Below are 19,639 nucleotides of genomic sequence, written 5' to 3' on the forward strand. Positions count from 1 at the left end.
CGCACAATGTCCTCTCTCCTGTCTTTGCTGCTTGTTCGGAACAGGTGACTGGCAATCCAGGTGTGGACACTCACAGTTTTTGAAGCAATTATGGGGGGGAAGCAAAGACGCCTTCTGCCGTCACGGTCACAGTGTCCCCTGGGCCAGCTTCTGTCGTATCCAAGCAGTTCCTCGGGTGTGGGAGCTCAAGACCGTGCGTGCCCCTGGACACCAGCGAGTGAGGCCCGCAGGCCCACCGCCCGCGGACTGTGAGGCCAACGGGGCACCGAATGGATGGACTTAGTACTTTCCAGCTCCATCACCGGCCTGGGGTCCTCAAGCGCTCTCTCTCATGGGTCCTTTTGGACTTACGGTTCTGCAAATTTCAGTTGGTCTCCCAGATCTCCGGGACAGCATCTCAATACCTCACTGCAGTGAGCATGTCCCCGGAACTCCTGTGGACGTGGTGCTTCGTGTGTGCATGTTTCTCTACATAGCATGTTCTCGCCGTGCTGACCGCGGTGTTGCAGGGCCTGCAGCCAGGAGGAAGGGTCTCTTCGGAGCAGATACACGGCCGTTGGCTTGGGAGTTATTTAGATGCCGCGCAGAACTTGAACTCTAGCTTCGTCCTCCAATTTCCCTTCTCAGTGTGGACATCTTGTTTTCCAGAAACTCCTCAATCAACCAAGAGAATCTTGTTTTTTGTGGATGTGCTCGTTGGGAGAGTGGTTGTAGAAAGAAGGAAAGAGGAGGGTTTTTTTTTTTGTGTGTGTGTGTGTGTGTGTGGTTTTGGCCTTGGAAAAAAAGGGACAAGGAACCTGCTAACTCCAGAGCAGTCTACTGCTCATCCATAATGTGCTCAGAAATTCAGAACGTCAAGTCACGTCTTCCGGTCGTCCTGCTTGTGTCGGGGTTGTTTAAAGTAATACTGAGTTTCCTCGATTACAAAAGTAATAGACGCTCATGGTAACAATGTCACGTACAGCAAAGCACCTAACGAAAGCCTCTCCCCGCCCACATGCACAGGCATACAGAAACGGTGAAGTTCGGCATAAACCTTCCAGTGTGTTCCCTCTGCATTTACTAACATTTCAAAACTACAGTGACTTTTACTTTTACAGAAATGTAATCAGACTCTACATTCTTTTTCTGCAAGTTAGGGTTTTACTTAATTGTGAAATCCCTACTGTGAGCACATACAGACCTACCTCATCCCTTGTCGTGCCTGCTTAGTATCCCATTATGTGATGTACCACTGTGGCAGCCATTCCTTATTGATAGACTCTTATCAGTACTATTACCAGTCAGTATTGCTGTGATGAACAAATTTGCACATACATTTTTTTACACAGTATGTATGTTTGTGAGATAAACTCTTCAAAAACTTGAACTACTGTGCCATATGATTTTTTTTTTTTTTTTAAGAAAGGGCATTGTTATGATTCAGAGAAAGCAGTCTTCCATCTCTTCTCTCACTGGTGTGGGTTGGAACCGGGATGCCTTTAGTCGTGAAATCCTTGTGGGGTTCTGTCAGATTTGGGGCATGGTGCCCAGGGCCTAAGACTTCCCAGGGGCCTACAGAAATGTTTTCGACCCGAAAAAAACGGTGTTGGCTCTAACATAAGAAAGTTGCAAAATAAAAATAAACGTGATTAAATGTCTTTCCAGTCCTGTGAACTTCATTCATGGTTAGATTCAGTATTTGTTTAAAATTTTTTTTTCCTCATGATAATTTGTGAAGAGTCAGACAATCACAAAATCAAATAAGTTCAAAAGCAAATTCTCAAGATCTTTTCAAAGTTACAGAAAAGGGTTATCTTGAATCTGGAAAATGGCTGCCTTTTAATGGGTTTGAAATGCTGTGGAGAAGCCTTCAAAAGTAAGCATGCGGCCCTGGCTGGTGTAGCTCAGTGGATAGAGCATCGGCCTGCGGACTGAAGGGTCCCGGGTTCGATTCCGGTCGAGGGCATGTACCTTGGTTGCGGGCACATCCCCAGTAGGGGGCGTGCAGGAGGCAGCTGATTGATGTTTCTCTCTCATCGATGTTTCTGACTCTCTATCCCTCTCCCTTCCTCTCTGTAAAAAAATCAATAAAATATATTTTTAAAAAAAAAAGTAAGCATGCGGAGGGCCAGCCAACTTGTTAAAACATCCCTGGCCATTGGGGGCTGAGCGGTGGAATGGATGAGCAACCCTTTGCGGAATACTCCACAAACAGTGAAAATAATGTGCATTTCAAACACATTGTGCTAAGAAGCCAGACTCAAAAGTTTACCTACTGAACGATTCCATCTATATGACGTTCTGGAAAAGGCAGAACTGTAGGGATTGAGAACAGATCCATGGTCACCAGGGGTGCAGGGAGCGTTGGAGGAGGGGAAAGGGTCTGGTTACGAAGGGATAGCGTGAAGAGAATTTGGGGGGGAATGGAACTGTTCTGAATCCTGCACACGGCAATGGTTTTATGACTTGGTGCCTTCATCAAAACTACACACTAAAAAGAGTGCATTTTGCTGTGTGTACGTTTAAAAATCAATTTTAAAATAACAATAATGTGCAAGGGCCCAACAGAGTCCCATTTGAGCTTCACTCTCACAGTCAAATGAGCCTCATCTGCCCACCGCTGGCTCCTTTACTTGGTGGTGTCAAGGCTGGTGGTGGTGGGGTATAGCCACTGGGTTCGGGGGTCCTCCCATCTGCCAGGTGAACGCCCCAGCCATCGCTGTTCTCCCCATCCCCATCAGCAAGGAGGGGTGAAGAATAAATTTGGCCTTACAGTATCAAGTCCCGCGTCTCTCGGATGCTGGGTGCTCCGAGTTTCTGGGTTTGGATGGACATGAACAGACACTGTGCACTGGGTTGTAGCATCTGACCAGGGCTTTTGTGCACTGAACAGAATTCTATAGTTGCTAATGTTTTACAAAATATCTCGGTTATTAAAGCTGTACATTGAAAAATCTCATTTGTCTCTTTGGAATCAATTTATAAATCTTGTTATCACTACAAACTAGTTGGTTTTGTATATAAATATGAACACTTACTTTGGCTTAATCTTTGATCAATGCTGGATTAATTAAAAACGTAACGGGTTAAACCATAAACATTGCTCACACACACGATCTAGTTTCCTTAGACATTTCAAAGTCACCCACACATTCAATCTATTTGATTTGCACAAACACTTCCAATAGCTAACATGAAAGACCAAAATTCGGATGCAGTCTTCGTAAGCATCCAAACACTAAACCAAAAAATTTTAAACATTCATTGTTTACAAATTTAATTACATTTTCTTTGACATTTTTTAAATTAAAAACCACAGAACTAATTTCAAATTCCTTGAAGCATTTCAAATTAAATTGGAAGTATCAGATCCTCTAATACTTGAAGTTATTTTAAATATTTCAAGTATCTTTAATAACAAACAAAATGTCACAATAATGAGAAAGTTTCCCTCATTTGACATGGATTACTGATATGGGTTTGATTTACTTGCTGTAATCTCTTGGTGTATTTTGACACCCCACCAAGATGTCATATTCCATCCAAACACAGGACTGTGATTTGTTCATGGTCAGAGATTGTGGGCTGGGCATAGGACTGGATGCTACTTCTGTGATGGCTTGACCCCCACTTCAGGCTAACAAACTAAACCCCTTCTTGTAGTCATGGGGTTCTCAAGACCACCCTTATCTTGCACTTCCTGCAATTACTTTACCTTTTCTGCAACTTTTAATGGCCTGATATGTATCAGTTGAGCTTCTGTGCCTACTGCCCAGATTGCAATTTTGCTGCCTCATTAGGTTCTGCTTTTTCCATTCATTACTTTAAAAAACTGGCTTGTATAATTATTGTAGGAAGCAACTTATTAGCAAGAATTTTCTTGTGTTTTGCCCTTACGCATCTTCATGTTGATGAAGAGAAAACGATCTTGAGGAAGTAGTGTTTCATGTGTTTCTTTGAGTGACATCTGTAGTTTTAGGTTATTTCAGACTACATTACTTTTGAAATGAAGATAAATGTCAAAGTGAACATTCGGCTCTAGTTTGTTCGTTCGTTCATTCATTCATTTATGGTGTGCCTGTCATGATGGCGGTGCTGCATCTGGAAGAAGCATGCCAAGATCAAGTCTACAATAGGAGCAAAACATGTTCACTGAACACTAATTCATGTTCTCCAACCCTTTCATCAAATAATCTTTACTGTAGCCAAGGCTTGTGATCGCAATAAATTGTGACCCCTAACAGAAGGAAGAACTGAACACAGTTCATGTGGACACTCCCTGAGGATGAGTCGTTAGGAGAAGCAAGCACTTTCATTTCCCCCATCAGCTTGCTCATTGATGGGCTGGCTATCTGTTCAGGGCACTTAAGCACGTTTCCCCCCTAGGATATTTTGAGAAATTTAATAACAATCAAGGGATAAATTGTTCACTGGCCTAAAGTATATAGAGTCCCCAGAAATAATTAAAAAAGAACAGTTTCATATAAAATGTTTTGACTTTTTACTGTAATACAATCCATGTCTCCCCCACCGGCCTCCCCCCCACCAATGTCTGGAAATTCTGGCTCAGTTGTTCACGGGGTTGCTGTGAGGATTAAATGATTTAATAAAGGCTAAGGCGCTTAGTATAGTGCCTGACACATAACAAATATTCAGTTGATGTTAGCTATTATTAGCTACTAGTGGCCCAGTGCACAAAATTCAAGCACATTAAAAGGGGGACCCAGAGTCAAGTCCTAGCCCACCCACATGCGCCTCAAAATCACGTGAGACCCAGACCCAGCCACCTGCCCCCACCATTGGGCTAGATCCAGACCTGGCCAGTCCCACCCTTGTCAAGCCCCACCAGGCAGGGGGCTTAGCCTCAGGTCCCCTGGCCTGGCGCCAGGATGGGGGGCATGGCCTGAGGTCCCCCAGATGGGGTGGGGGCATGCCTTGAGGTCCCCTGTTAAGTCCCGCCAGGTGGGGGTCATGGCCTCAGGTCCCCCGTCAAGCCCCACTGGCAGGGGAGTGCAGCCTCAGGTCCCCCGTCAAGCCCCACTGGGCGGGAGGTGCCGCCTGAGTTCCCCTGATCAAGCACTGGGGGTGCACCTTGAGGTCCCCCGTCAAGCCCCGCTGGGTGGGAAGCACAGCCTGAGGTCCCTGTCAAGCCCTGCCAGGCAGGGGGGTGCAGCCTCAGGTCCCCAGGCCTGGTGCTGGGGCAGGGGGTGTGGCCTGAGGTCCCCCGGCCTGGCGCTGGGGCGGGGGGAGCAGTCCGAGGTCCCTTAGCCCAGCACCAGGATGGGAAGTGCACCTTGAGGTTCCCTGTCAAGCCCCTCGGGGGCGGGGGAGGGCGGAGCCTCAGGTCCCTGCTGATTGCTCGTTAAGGCTCCTTAAGGGAACTTGGCATCAGCTGTGGGTGCAGCCATCTTTGTGATGGAGTGATGGTCAATTAGCATATTCCCTCTTTATTAGATAGGATTATGAGGATGAAGTTAGCTGCAAACTTCCTGTCAGCCACAATACCCAGCACAGGCCTGGGCACGGAGTATAATATTTAGGTAGATGCTCAGTGAGTCATCTCCACCATTTCAGATATCTTCCCCACACGAAATACCATAGCTTATTTTATGTCTTTTTTTTTTTTTAAACTGTGCTGAGTATTGATGCTTTTTTTAACAAAAACTTCAGCTGTTACTCAACCAACTCGGTTTTATTTTGTTTCATTTTATTAAGTTCTGCTTTTATCTGAATGTTCAGGTTTCCTTGTTTGCTAATAATAATAATGCATTTAAGGCGATATATTTTCCTCAAAGTATTGCTTTGACTGCATCCCACATATCCATGTATATGTGGTGTGTTCATAGCAACCCTGTTAACAATGAAAGCAATGAAGCAATGGCGCTTAGTACAGTTACTGCTCAGTACAGGTTAGCTGCTCCAGCCTTAGCTTGTACTCAGCCAACAAGCTTACTTGGCATCGCAGGATTCCAGGTAAGCACCTCACCCCAAGCGCCTCTCTCCCCTTTTCTTCTGCGCTTGTAACTCCTCCTCGCTCCTCAGGGGGCGGGGCCTTGTCCTCACGCCCTCTGACCCCACCCCCTCCAGGTTCCCATGACACCACGCAAGTGTCGAAAACACATTCTATAGTCACGTCTCCTTACGCTTCCAAAAGCTCTGAGATGACGATGGAGAAAAATAGTCCCTTGGCAAAGGAGTTCTCTTCACGAGGAGGCGGGACTAGGGCGGGGCTTAAGGGCGGAAGGAACAGGAAGCCCGTGATCCCCACGACGGGATTGGCTCCGCGCTCCAAGGGGGCGGGCTCAAGTGGGCGGAGGAATCCACGTCGAGCTACGGCTGGCTCGTCGCCTCCATTTAAGGCAGGGAGCGCGGCGCGGGCGGCAGTTGCTGTGGTTTCCGTCCTGGGCTGGCCTGGTTCTGGTGGGAGCGGAAACTCCCGGACGTGGCGTCTCGAGTCCAGGTGGTAGGTGGCTGTCGACCCCGAGGTCAGTCACTCAGCGTCCCTCGTTCGTACCAGGGCCGGCCCCCCTGTTTCACCTTCGCCACTTGGGGGTCCGTATCCGGGTCGCTCCGGCGCGGCCGAGGAGAAGGCCGCCTGCGAGATGTTCAAGAACACGTTCCAGAGCGGCTTCCTGTCCATCCTCTACAGCATCGGCAGCAAGCCGCTGCAGATCTGGGACAAGAAGGTCAGGGGCTGGGGGCGGCGGGGCGGGCTGCAGGGGGGCGGGTAGTTGTGTCGAGTTGGGGCCTCGGGGAGGCCAGGCCGGGGCGTGGGGCGTCGTGTAAGCAGCCGGGAGGTCCCTATGGGCGGGAGTGGCTGGGGTCTAGGTGTCCGGGGGGCCGAGGTGTGTGTGGTTAGGTCAGGGGGTCCTCGCCGCAGACTGGACTTGGTCAGTCCATTCCTCGGAGCTTGGGTGCCCCCATCGCCTCTCGCGGCACGAGAGGCATACACTTGTTGGAGGTTGTTTTGGAAACGTACAGAGGAGAGCAGCTGCTGTTCACGGATTTCACAGATGTTGACTGATAGCCTGCCTGGTGCCAGGCGCTGTGCTGGGCGCCAGACACGGAGCCTTTGTTCCAGAACCAGTTCTGTTTGGGCTTCGTTCGCTTGCCCCCTCCCTTCTGCTGATTCCAAGCAGGTCAGACTGTGGCACCTGCTCCACACTCGGGGTGACTGGGGGGGGGGGGGGGGAGGTCTGTGCCCTGCCTCCCCTCCAGTGCCTGACTTCTCCAGCAGGGAAATGGCAGAGTGGTGATCCAGTCTTGTCTGCACGAATAAGCTCACAGCCCCGTCCCAGCCTCCTGGTCTTTCTTTCAGGCACCCACAGGATGGCCCTGGCCCTGACCCCAGGAGGCCATGGCCCCGTCCACTCTTGGGAGGGGTGGAGTAGGGGGCGTGTGTGTCTGGCAGCCTGAGAGCTGGTCTGCATTTTGTTACCTTGGTATTTCATGTCTCATGCAAATCCCCTAACCGTCAGCTGCTAGCTGTACCCTTTTCTTCATAGAAGTTAAGGTTGGCACTTAGGATCTAACAGCGCCGCTCTCCTCAGGGGAGAATGAATGGGGAATAATCCGAGGAAGAAGTTTATTGGTGATGAAGCCAAGAACTTGGGATTTCATCTCTGAACGACCTTTCTGTCTTCCTTTCCCCGCTGGTGAGCGTTTCGGGCCGCATAGAGATGGGGAGGGAACGTGGACCGCCTTCTGCCTGTTGCCATGGGGGAGTCCTGCTTCCTGCAAGCAGCTTCCAGGTGGTGGGCTCACAATGTCCTTTTTGTAACGTAGTTGAAAGACTGGAATAGAACGCGTTTTGGGCCTCGTGCGTAAGAGGGGAATCGGACCAGCGCTGCCCTTCCACGGTGATGCGACCCACAGTCGAGAGCTGACGCCCAGCGTGTGGCACAGGAAAGCAGTTCCTTAACCTTTCCCCCACGTCGCTAAGGTTTTCAGTTGCACGCTTTTGTTCACATTGGAATAAAACATCATACGCTCTGCGAAGAGAACCCGCAGCGAGGGTACCAGGAAACTGTGAGAACTTTGTAAGGCTTCTCCGCTGTGGCTTGACTTAGTTACCGGGAGAGTGGCCTTGTGTGCTGTCGAACTTGGAATTGTAACCAAGTGCCAGTATCAGGCAGCGGAGATAGAAAATGGGACGTGATGGAGGAGGAGAGGTTTTCAGGGCAGGTCAGAACTTACACTGAGAGAATTCAGTGCTCGGGACCTCAGCAGTTCTGTGAAGTGAAACTTGGGTTAGAGTTGCCCATTTTAACCCTTCTGGGCTTGATCTTCTCTAGTTATTTTTCTGATGCAGCTTTTTGGGTAGTCAACATGTTTACACGTGAAACATAGAAGCAAAGTAACCATGGCACACCGTGTCCCTTAACAACGCCACTAGAGGTCGGATGGTACCCTAATGACATAAACACATGTGAAAACGTTGTTAGATCGATTGGTAGAGTACATGGAGTAAATTTTGGCAAAGAAAACTAGAAGACCACTCATTTTAAGCAAAATTCTTCCCCTGGGTCAAGGGAAGGAAAGGGAGAAAAAGAGAAAGTTTGGGGCCAGATTCACGGGCTTCGTTGTAGGTGTGCCTTCTCTCGGCTATACTATAAAGTCCTCAGGAAGTGTTGGGAATCCAGTTTGGTCCAGAGAACCCTGGGAATTGATATACTTATCAAAGATTTATTGAACAACAGCCAGGTGACAGGCATTGTGTAGATTTGAGGAGATACAGAGTTCGAGAAGTATTTTCCCTGCTGGGGATGAGGGCAAAACTTGATGGAGAAAAGAAAGGACTGTTCACATTGATCAAGAAATGACCCTGGCCCTAGCCAGTTTGGGTCCGTGGTTAGAGTGTTGGTCCTCCGACTGTAGGGTCTCTGGTTTGATTCCAGTCAAGGGCACATACCTCGGTTGTAGGCTCCATCCCCAGCCCCCGGTTGGGGTGTGTGCGACGAGCCAGCTTTGTTTCTCTTACATCCATATTTCTCTCTCTGTGTCTCTCCCCCTCCCTTCCTCTAAAAATCAATGGAAAAAATATCCTCGGGAGAGGATTAACAACAACAAAATGATCCCAACCTTTGCCAATAGGTACATCATATTGGCTCTAGTGCATATTTTCAATTATTTTGATTTCACAAAATTTTACTATTTTCCTTCCCTAGTTTATGGAGAGAGAATTCCTGTGATTTGTTTTCTGCGAGGCGTGTGGGAGGCAGACGATTGATGATTCTCATCATTGATGTTTCTCCATTTCTCTCCCTCTCCTTCCTCTCTGAAATCAATAAAAAATTTTTTAAAAAAAGAAGAATCTTGGAAAAAGTAGGTTTGGTTTTTGTTTAGGCTTTGTGTCTCCTTCTGAATGTGAGGAGTGAATGTCATATTCAAAATACCCGTGAATTTGCAAACTCTATATTTGTGGGTGTGGTTACATTTGTATCCCACTCTTTGAGGTTCACAGCCCCTCTCCCCTTCTCATCCTTCAAATCTCAACTTAAACATTATTTCATTGAGAGCTTAAGTGAGGTATCTCCCTGTAGACTACAAGTTCCTAAAGGGGAGGAATAGTCTCTGATCTTGAAACCCAGTGCTGGAGTGTGATCAGGCACCTTGGATTTGTGGCCTGGCTCTGTCTCAGGTCCTCTGCTGTGTGACCTTGGGCAAGTGCTTAACTACTCAGTTTTCTCACCTTACAGTAAAGCCACCTCTCTCTCGTGGTTATGGAGATTAAATGAAGATGTATATGAAATGCTTAGCAACAGAGTTATGGCATACAGTATTAAATAGGGCGGGAAACTACGGGGTTTGCACAAGAGTAAAAAGGTTTATATTTGAGCTCAGTATTCAGATGCTGAGGAAGAGGAAGCCCAGCCTTCTGAAATTAGAATACGTAATTTAATCATTTTACCATGGCTTTCCCAGTCCAAACCCTTAGCATGGTCTAGTGCCTGCTTACCTAGTTCTCCAGGCTCACCTGCCCCGGGCTCCCCTGCCCCGGGCTCACCTGCCCTCGGCTCACCTGCCCTTCGCTCCCCTGCCCCGGGCTCCCCTGCCCTGGGCTCCCGTCTACTGAACCTACTGAACTGAAAGGAGCCCTGTTCTCTCTCACCTTCATTCAAGCTTTTGTATTTGCTGGTCCCTCTGCTGGGACCTGTGCCTCCACCTCTGCTGTAGTCTCTAGGTCACAGCTTACAAGCACTCCCTGGGGCTAATTGCCATCCCCTTGCAGAATTTCTCCTTCCTTTTCATCATACTCAATCACACTTGATTTTTAAAAAAATTTTAATGTATTGTTTTGAGAGAGAGAGAGAAACATTGATTTGTTGTTCCACTTATTTATGCATTCTTTCATTGCTTTTTAAAAAATATACTTTTATTGATTTCAGAGAGGAAGGGAGAGAGAGAGAGATAGAAACATCAATGATGAGAGAGAATCATCGACTGGATGCCTCCTGCACACCCCTCACTGGGGATCGAGTCCACAATCCAGCACATGCCCTTGACTGGAATCGAACCCAGGACCCCTCAGTCCACAGGCCAATACTCTATCCCCTGAGCCAAACCAGCTAGAGCACTTCCATTGCTTCTTTATGTGCCTGACAGGAGGTAGATCCCAGAATCCTGGTGTATCGGGATGATGCTCTAACCAACTGAGCTACCAGGCCAGAGCCCTCAATCACACTGAAAATTAGCTTCTTAAGATCTGTATTCCTGGCTAGACTGGAAGCTTTCTAATAAGCTTTGCAATTTTTCAATCCAAGAGTTTAGGAGAAATTAGGGGTTTCTTAAGGTTTCCCTAATTTCTGGGCCTAGTAAGTATTACATTGATTAAAGGACTCCTGTGTGTACTGTAAACTTTACTTTGGGTTTGTAAATAAAATACCAGGAGGTTTTATTCCCACTTATGGCCTGTGTAAACATCATTCTCAGTCCTTACTGGTAATATCCTAAAAGCCTATTAGGTGAGAATGTTAATTCATACAGGCTTCTCCATCTGTCTCCTGTCACCTCGGCTCTCTCTCAGCTGCTGCTCCTCCCCTATTCTCAAACTAAATATTAGAACCAGAGTTTCTGTGGCTGTTGCTGGATGGTATTAGATTCTCATTTCCTGTTCCTAATTTAAAAGTGAACGAAGTCTCCAGAAAAAAGCTCCCGCGCCCCAGTTTGTAATGAGTGAATCTTGTTAGTCCATGTTAAACTGATGCGATTTCCAGTAGTAGAATTGACAGCATTTGGACATGAAGGTAGGGAAACTCTTTTTTCAGACTCTCCCTGGGTCAGTCTGATGGTGTTCTTCATTGTTCTGAGTAATAGCTTTTCCTACAATTGGGCGACGACCTGGTGTTAGTTACACTTGCCCTGTGGAGGCGCTGTTACAAAGATACTGGTTAACAGTGCACACCACTGCCCTTACTTTAGCTCAGGGTTTGTTGTAGGCGCCCTGAGTTGCCTGGCTGCTGTCTGGATTGCCCCTGCCAAGTGACCCACTGGAGCCTGGGAAGCCGAGGCCTTGCGTCGGAGCTATGCCCAACTCTCCCCACAGAGGTCTCCCTCTGTCCATTTTCTGAGGGAGCCCAGCCCCTAACAGACAGCGCTAATGGCTTACTGTAAATTGGAACATGTGTCATTAAGACTAGGATACCAGATGGCTGGGGGCTCAGCTGTCTGCCAGGATAAGTGGGTGGAACCAGAAAAAAAAAAAAAAAAAATGGGTGGGGGGTAGGAAATGGAAACCACTCCTGTGTTATTTTTAACGCACCTGTAGAAATACAGAACTTGGCCAGCTTCCTCTCAGTAGTATTTCCCCCTCAGCTTGACCCTCCTCCCTGGGGCTTAAGTCAGTGTTGCTTATTAGTTGCCCCAGCAACGATGGAAAGCCTGGGAGAGTGATTGCCAGAAGGGCTTGATGGTGCCCTTCCCGGTGGCCGCAGAGGCCGAGAACCACTTTGACTTGCAGTTGTCAGTTGCCTGGGTTCTGAGGCTCCTAAAGTACCTCCAGCTCATAGCTTGGGGAGTTCATGAACTTTTAACAAATGTAAGATTGGGGAATCTTATTTATTAAATACTTATTTATTTTTGGGAGAATAAAACACGTGTAGGCCACACTTTGATAGTGGGAATGTGTTATGAAATAAAAAAGAATTAATGTCACAAATAATTGGCACTTTCTAATTGAGAGAGGGAAGTAAAAGAAAACCTGTTTCCACCATGAGCAGTAAATGCTGACCGGTTCATCTTATCTTCATTTCAAAGCCAGCCTGCCTAGCGACCTCTGCCCTGGAAGGGGCTACGGAAAGGAAGCTGATGCTTTCTGAGGCCGTGTGTCTTGTTATCGGTGTTTGTCAGAAGCTGGACTGAGGAGGGGGTTGCTTCCTGGAAGACCTTGCAGTATACAGGAGCCAGATTGCCGGGGTTAGGAAGCTTGCCCCTCACGCCTTCCCCTTGCCACCCTAGTTTTAGAGCCTAGAGAAGAGGTTGGGGAGGTTTTGCACCTTCTAAGTGCTCATATCTCTGATTAATTGCACCTCCATCAACCTCCACTCTTCCCCCCCACGAATTTGTATTTGAACTTAAATAAAGGAAAAAAATCATAATTCACTAACAGATCAACATAATTTGATTTCATAGCGCTGGCAGCTTGGGGTGTGAGAATACTGTGTTTTTCTTCTTTGAGGCCTGAGCTTGCTCCTTGGGCAAAACTCTACTTAGCTTGTCTCACCACCAGCCAGGCTAAAACTCTAGAGACTGATAGGCATTCCTTCAAAAAAGCTGCCTTGGTTCCTCTGAGTTCTCTTGTTTGGGGGCCACATTAACTAACTTTGTAAGAAGTAAGTTTGCGAGTGTGGCTGTTGCTATGTGGCTGAAAGAAAGTTCTCTCTAGGAAGTCATTGAAAGTCTCACTAAAAGCTGTGTCCAGGGCAGCAGCAGAGGATGCCCATACAGATGCCCATACAGAGTCTGTCTGTGCGTCCAGCCTGCGGCTTCTGCACGCAGTGTAAGGCATTGTTTTCTTCTGCGGAAACCCGAATAGTCAGCTTTGTTCCAGTGAAGTCGCCTGCTGGAAACGGAGATGGATAGAGGCAGCTTCCCTAATGCTCCTGCCCTGGGCTCACTCCTGCCCTGTGAAGCCCGGCTAGGCTTTCTGGAGCTGAGGGATGGCCTGAAAGGCCTTGGGGAGGTAAGATCTGAGGCCAGTGCTTTCAAACAATGTTGGATAAATTGCAACAATTTGCACTTTAGCAATAGTAGCCCATGGGCACTCAATACTTAATCCTTTCAATTTAATCATCTGTTTGAATGTTGCCTTAGGTAAGAATGAAGCTAGATTACAGGGAATAATTAGCGGTATGTTACAGAACTGGTGTTTGCATCTTGTTGGAATACTGCCAGCTCTTATCATCACATGATTTGGAAATAATTTCCTAAGTCCTCCTTCACCACACGGCCTGCTTTTCCCCAGCAGCTGTGGGCCAGCAACTAGAGGACCATCGCCACTTGGAGGGAGGGCTCCTGTGGGGAATGAGGTGGGCAGTGGTGGCATATGCTACACAGATCCAAGCCTTTGTGCTCTTAATCTCCTTGGAAAGCGGCCTAGAATCCGAAGCAGGAGGGCATTGGATGTCAGCAGCTTTGTTTGAGAAGCACTTCAATGTGACATTTGTGTCTTGAGAACCAAGAAATGCCACATTGGCAGAGATCTGGGGCCTGTCCACCCAGCAGTCTGTCTCTGACAGTGGGCACCAAAAGGTGATTTGTGGGAAAGCATTCCCGCTGGCAGCCTCCTGGGCTCTGTGGTGTGATGTACCCAGGATCTCTGGCTTCCTGTAATCGTCCATGGTGGATATGTTATCCAGGAATGTTTTAAAATCCTTCTTGAAACTATTCATATGTGCCAGCTCTTAGAGCGACAAAGTCCAGAAGTCAGCAAATATCTGAGTGCTTACTGTATGCCTAGCACAGTACTAAGCATTGTGGAAGATACAAATGATGCTTAATACTTGGTCCCTACCCCTGAGTTTACACTTTTTTGAGAAGATAAGACTCATTTGCAACTTGTAGAAAAAGATGGCCAGTGATATCAGATGTCACCTGAGGAACGCCAAGCACACCACGAGTGGATCAAGTTCACAGTAACAGAGCTCAGAGACTGATGTTTAAAAATAGGATGACATATTATTAATAACCCATGTTGAAAAAGACAACTATTGCCGAAACCGGTTTGGCTCAGTGGATAGAGCGTCGGTCTGTGGACTGGGGGGTCCCGGGTTCGATTCCGGTCAAGGGCATGTACTTTGGTTGCGGGCACATCCCTGGTGGGGGGTGTGCAGGAAGCAGCTGGTCGATGTTTCTCTCTCATCAATGTTTCTAGCTCTCTGTCCCTCTCCCTTCCTCTCTGTAAAAAATCAATAAAATATATTTAAAAAAGAAAAGAAAAAGACAACTATTAGCCCTGGCTGGTTTAGTTTGGTGGTTAGATCATTGGCCCGTGGACTGAAGGCTCAGGGATTCAATTCTGGTCAAGGGCATGTACCTGGGTTGCAGGTTGCATGCCCAGCTCTGGTCGGGGCGCTTACCGGAGGCAACCAATCAATGTGTCTCTCTCACATTGATGTTTCTCTCTCTCTGTCTCTCCTCCTTCATTCCACTCTCTTAAAATCAATGGGGGGAAAAAATCCTCAAGTGAGGATTAACAAAGGAAGGAAGGAAGGAGGGGAGGGAAGGGGAAGGGGAAGGAGAAGGGGAAAGAGGAAGGAAGGAAGGAAGGAAGGAAAATACAACTATCAGACAGACTGGACACTGTTCTCTCCCTTATGTGAATCTAATGGGAAGCCAAATGACAATCGTTGAATTTGTCAAACAGCCCAACACAGCCCATCCTCACTGTCCCTAGAAAAAGACCACATTTGTCTTTCTGATGAGTCCTGCTCTAAAGCTGGTGGGTCCTTTTCATGTGTTAATATATTCAGCCCTAGCAGTCCAGCCCTGTCTCTGAGGTATCTTTGCACATCTCTGCTCTGTCCATATTAGGTGCTTAAGAGTTGATTGCTTGAAGGTAATTCTTCTTTCCTAAATATTTTGAGAGGAGGCACCTGTATGGAATATTGATTTCTTTCCCTCATATACCTCCTACATATGCAGCAAAAAATACAAAACAACGTAGGATGAAGAGCTGAATTGTGTAGTGTGGGCTCTTTAAGCCAGGAAAACCAGTCAGAGAGGTCAGTGTGGGCTGGAAGTGCTAATGAAGGCTTCTGTGTGGGGCACAGATGGGACTTGAGGTCGTACTTGAAAAAGTAGAAACTAAGGGAAGAGAAGATAAGGAAGCATGAAGTAGGCGTAAACCTGGGGGAGCAGTGCTCATGTTCTGGTCGCCCCTCCTCAGTGACTCAGCCCCTGGCCTTTCTGCAGCGTGGGGCAGTGGCCGGCCTGGTCGGCAGTCCTGACCCTCGGACTTAGGAGCAGACAGCTGCACTCCTGGGTGTCGATGTCCACATGTGTAAAGGGGAAACAGTGCCACCTGCCTTGTGATTTTTGTTGTTGCTGTGGGAAGGATTAAGTGAGAGAATGTATAGGAATGTTCTAATGCGTAGTAGGAGCTCATTAAATGTTAGCTGAATGAATGGAGTTGATTTCTTCGGGAAGAAATTTATCCTGATTTATAGGTTGCTGAGTTCCCTGTGATTCCTGTGGTGGTTGAGGGGACCCTGCATAGCAGTAATAGCATGGTTTATTTACACATTCAACGTAGCATGTCACAAACTTCCGTGTTATCCCCCTCTGGGCCACTGTGGTTTTCTTTAAATGGTCCCATTCAGCCTTCAGAATCTTAAAGTTGTTGCCAAATACTTCAATACTAATCAGTTTAATTTTCTTCCTTATAGGTGCGGAATGGTCACATTAAAAGAATCACTGATAATGACATCCAGTCCCTGGTGCTAGAGATTGAAGGAACAAATGTCAGGTAGGTTGAACTCTGTTTTCCTAGAGATACTGTACTCCAAGGAGGTGGTACCTCATGGAGGTGAAAGCACAGGCTGTCTGGTCAGGCCACCTGGTGTGAATCCAGCTCTGCTACTTAGAGTTTACCTTGGCAAGTTACTCAGTCTCCTTGGCCTTAGTTTCTTCATCTGTAAAATGGGGATAACAACAGTACATCTTTCCTGAAGGGTTATTGTGCAGATTAAATGAGTGAATGTGGATAAAACACTTAGAATCTGCTTAGCACATGTTAAGCCCTGTGCAAGTATTAGATATTAATATTTAACCAAGGTGCGTGTGTGTTGGGGGTGGCCACTGTGGGCTTTGGTGCCAAAATGGTCTTAGTTTTGGCTTTCTATCATTTGTTGATTCTCTTGGACCAGAAGAGATCTTCTCTCACTGGAAGGACTGCCTCAGATCCACTGGTCTGGTTTTGCTTTTCAGGTATTTTATTGTTGGTGTCTAGTCCTGTGTTGAGCTTTTGTTTCAGAGTCTAGCACTTTTTTTTTTTAATTACTCAAGAATATGTTCTTATTGATTTTTAGAGAGAGAGGAAGGGGGAGAGAGAGAAACAACGATGTGAGAAAGACACATCAATCAGTTGCTTCCTGTATACACCCCGACTGGGGATCGAACCTGCAACCCAAGTATGTTCCCTAACCAGAAATCGAAGCCTCAACCCTTTGGTGTACGGGATCATGCTCTAACCAGCTGAGCCACCTGGCCAGGGCCAGAGTCCAGCTTTTTTTAAAGCATTAGCTGACTAAAGGTTGAGGGCTTAATTGGCTGATGTATCTGGAACTTGTAGAGCTGTCTTTTGATTTACCCTCTTGGGCCGTGGGTTGTTGCTGTGCGTACACAGAGGAAAAGATCAGTAGTGTGTTTATTGGCATTTCCTTCTCTACAGCACCACATACATCACGTGTCCTGCAGACCCAAAGAAGACATTGGGAATTAAACTTCCATTCCTTGTCATGATTATTAAAAACCTGAAGAAATATTTTACTTTTGAAGTACAGGTAAGTGTGTGCACGTGAATGTACATATTCTTGGCTGTGCCAGAGAGGTGTCCCATCAGCGGACAATGTCTTCTTTTCTGCCTGTGCCATAAACTTGATTCAGCCCTTATTATTTTGACATACACTTGATATTAGTTATCATAATTTAATGCCGAATTTTTAAAGAAACACAGTAAATTTAATTATAGCGACAAGATTTCAAAACTTAAGGATTAGAGCAGTGTTCATTTGGGGAGTAACCATTTAAATACTGGGTTATTGTTGGTCTCTATTCTAGTGGCTGCCTCCTGCACGCCCCTACTGGGGATCAAGCCTGTACCCGGGCATGTGCCCTGATTGGGAACTGAACCATGACCTCCTGGTTCATGGGTCCACGCTCAACCACTAAGCAACACTGGCCACGCTATTTCTAGTATTTTTTATTTTCAAAGGGAAGAATGTTTATGAAGTCATTCTATGGCCTGAGAGCCTGGTGGGTGGGTGTGTCATATGTCATAAGCAGCTGGTGTTGTCTTGGCAACAAATAAGATAAACTTGCTCCTTCCAGGCCATCTGCATCCAGTGTGACCTGTGTCTGGTCTGTTTATCCTCCCTTGGGCCTCAGCCTTGGGAATCAGGGCTGTGGAAGTTCAGGTCCTTGCCTTACGCAGATTGCTAGCCTCTTCCAAGGTGGAGGGAGCGTGACTCTTGTCTCCATTTCACAGGTACTAGATGACAAAAATGTGCGCCGGCGATTTCGGGCAAGTAACTACCAGAGCACCACCCGGGTCAAACCCTTCATCTGCACCATGCCCATGCGGCTGGATGACGGCTGGAACCAGATTCAGTTCAACCTGTCGGACTTTACTCGGCGGGCGTACGGCACCAACTACATCGAGACCCTGAGAGTGCAGGTGCCAGGCCCTTTTCCAGATGGAGCCCCCATGGGACGGGGGATGCTCTGTCCCTGGCTTGGGTCCCACGCGACAGAAGAGTGGGTTTCTGGATTAGGCCCCCAAGTGCAGGGGGTTCTGCTTAGAGGTAGCGGGAGAATATGGCGAGCAAATCCCCTCTTGTCAGAATCCACCCCAGGCCAAGCAGGAGACGCCAAGGGGGTGACGCTTCGACAGCACCGTGGGGTGGGGGAGCCCTAGGAGGACCGGGAGATGAGGAAGGACAGTCACGTTGAGTTTCTCAAAGTAAGCCTGGCGTCCACAGATCCACGCCAACTGCCGCATCCGCCGGGTTTACTTCTCAGACAGACTGTACTCAGAAGACGAACTGCCAGCGGAGTTCAAACTCTACCTCCCAGTTCAGAACAAGGGGAAGGTAAGCAGCCGGGACCCCGAGGAAGGCCGGCGGTGGGTCGGGAGGCTGTGTCCTGGAAAGCGCTCTGCCCTGGGTCGGCTGCACGCCTCTCTGCGTTGACATGGAGAATGGGGTGCCTTTCCATCCTAAGACCTAAGTCTTCCCCACCTAAGTCAGCCCTGAGTCAGGAATGAGCCTGGGAAGGGTTCTGTGCTCCTCCACTCCTCAGGTGATCCTGCCCCTCCTGGGGGTTCGGGGTGCAGGGAGTCACAGGCACCCCCATCAAACCTCTATTTTAAAAATGCTCACCCGAGGATAAGTTTTCCATTGATTTTTAGAGAGAATGAAAGGAAGGGAGCGGGGCGGGGGGGAGAATCATCGATGTGAGAGTTCCACATCAATTGGTTGCCTCCTGCACATGCCCGACCAGTGCCGGGGATTAAACCGCAACTGAGGTACATGCTCTTGGCTGGGAATCGAACCATTGACCCTTTGATCCACAGGCCAACACTCTTAACGACTGAGAAAACTGGCCAGGGTCCATTGAACCTCTTTTATCAGCCCGTTGCTCTCTCCTCTGACACGATGGCAGCGCTACCTGCCTGCTGCTGCTGACGTGTCATTTCCTGCAGCTTAGCATCCTCTGTGCTAGAGCTAGGGGATCAGGGCACTGACCGTCTTTTTCTGATAGCTTGAACTGATGCCTCTTTTTTCTCCTTCAGCAATAACTGGAATGCAACTCAAGGGATAGACCCTGGACCCGACTCTTAGTTTTAAAGGAAACTATCTGGAGGACAATGCAGAAAAACAAATATTTCTATTAGTTCGCTGTGCTGTGGTTCTTTTGTCTACTCCTTGGTGTCCCTTGTCGCGGACACAGTGACCATGCCGTACGTAATGCATCGTAAGTACAGTGGGGATGCGGGGCTCCTGGCGTTTATCCCGCCGCCACCCCAGCGCGTGGGAGATACCTTACCACGAGCTTACAGAATTAAAGGTGTCCATTTCAGACCAAAATCTCTTTCTATGGTTTGTTCTTTGTTTTATATATTACCTAAATATATGTATATGCTTGTAATACTCATAATCTGGAAATGAATAAAATGTTATATTCTTGGTTTGTACGTTTGTTCTTAGTTTGTGTCTTTTTAATGGTGACATTTCTCTTTTCTTTGTGGTATGAAAATAGAACTCTTTCCAAAGACCGGCCCATGCATTCGTGCTGTGCAGTAGCTGGCAGTGAGCGCTTAGAGCAAGACTGATTTGTAGATACTGACTTGGAACAACTTTCAAGATGAACAAGTGGAAAAACCCAGGAATGGTGCAGGACTAAGAGAGGCATCTTCTTGGGCTTGAGTCACTGAAGACCA

General features: G+C 47.6%; 1 protein-coding gene across 1 annotated transcript; it reads left to right on the plus strand.

Moving 5' to 3' along the window:
- The first annotated feature begins 6,337 nt into the window (after positions 1-6,337).
- Positions 6,338-19,393, plus strand: CFAP20 (cilia and flagella associated protein 20). The gene is made up of 6 exons (XM_008139858.3): positions 6,338-6,668; positions 15,867-15,946; positions 16,871-16,982; positions 17,687-17,875; positions 18,180-18,290; positions 18,992-19,393. Exons 1-6 carry the CDS (start codon positions 6,585-6,587, stop codon positions 18,995-18,997), a joined length of 582 nt encoding a protein of 193 aa, XP_008138080.1. The 5' UTR covers positions 6,338-6,584; the 3' UTR covers positions 18,998-19,393.
- Positions 19,394-19,639: the final 246 nt, after the last annotated feature.

The sequence above is a fragment of the Eptesicus fuscus genome, chromosome 21 (genome assembly GCF_027574615.1).
Source record: "Eptesicus fuscus isolate TK198812 chromosome 21, DD_ASM_mEF_20220401, whole genome shotgun sequence".
NCBI classification, from domain to species: domain Eukaryota; kingdom Metazoa; phylum Chordata; class Mammalia; order Chiroptera; family Vespertilionidae; genus Eptesicus; species Eptesicus fuscus.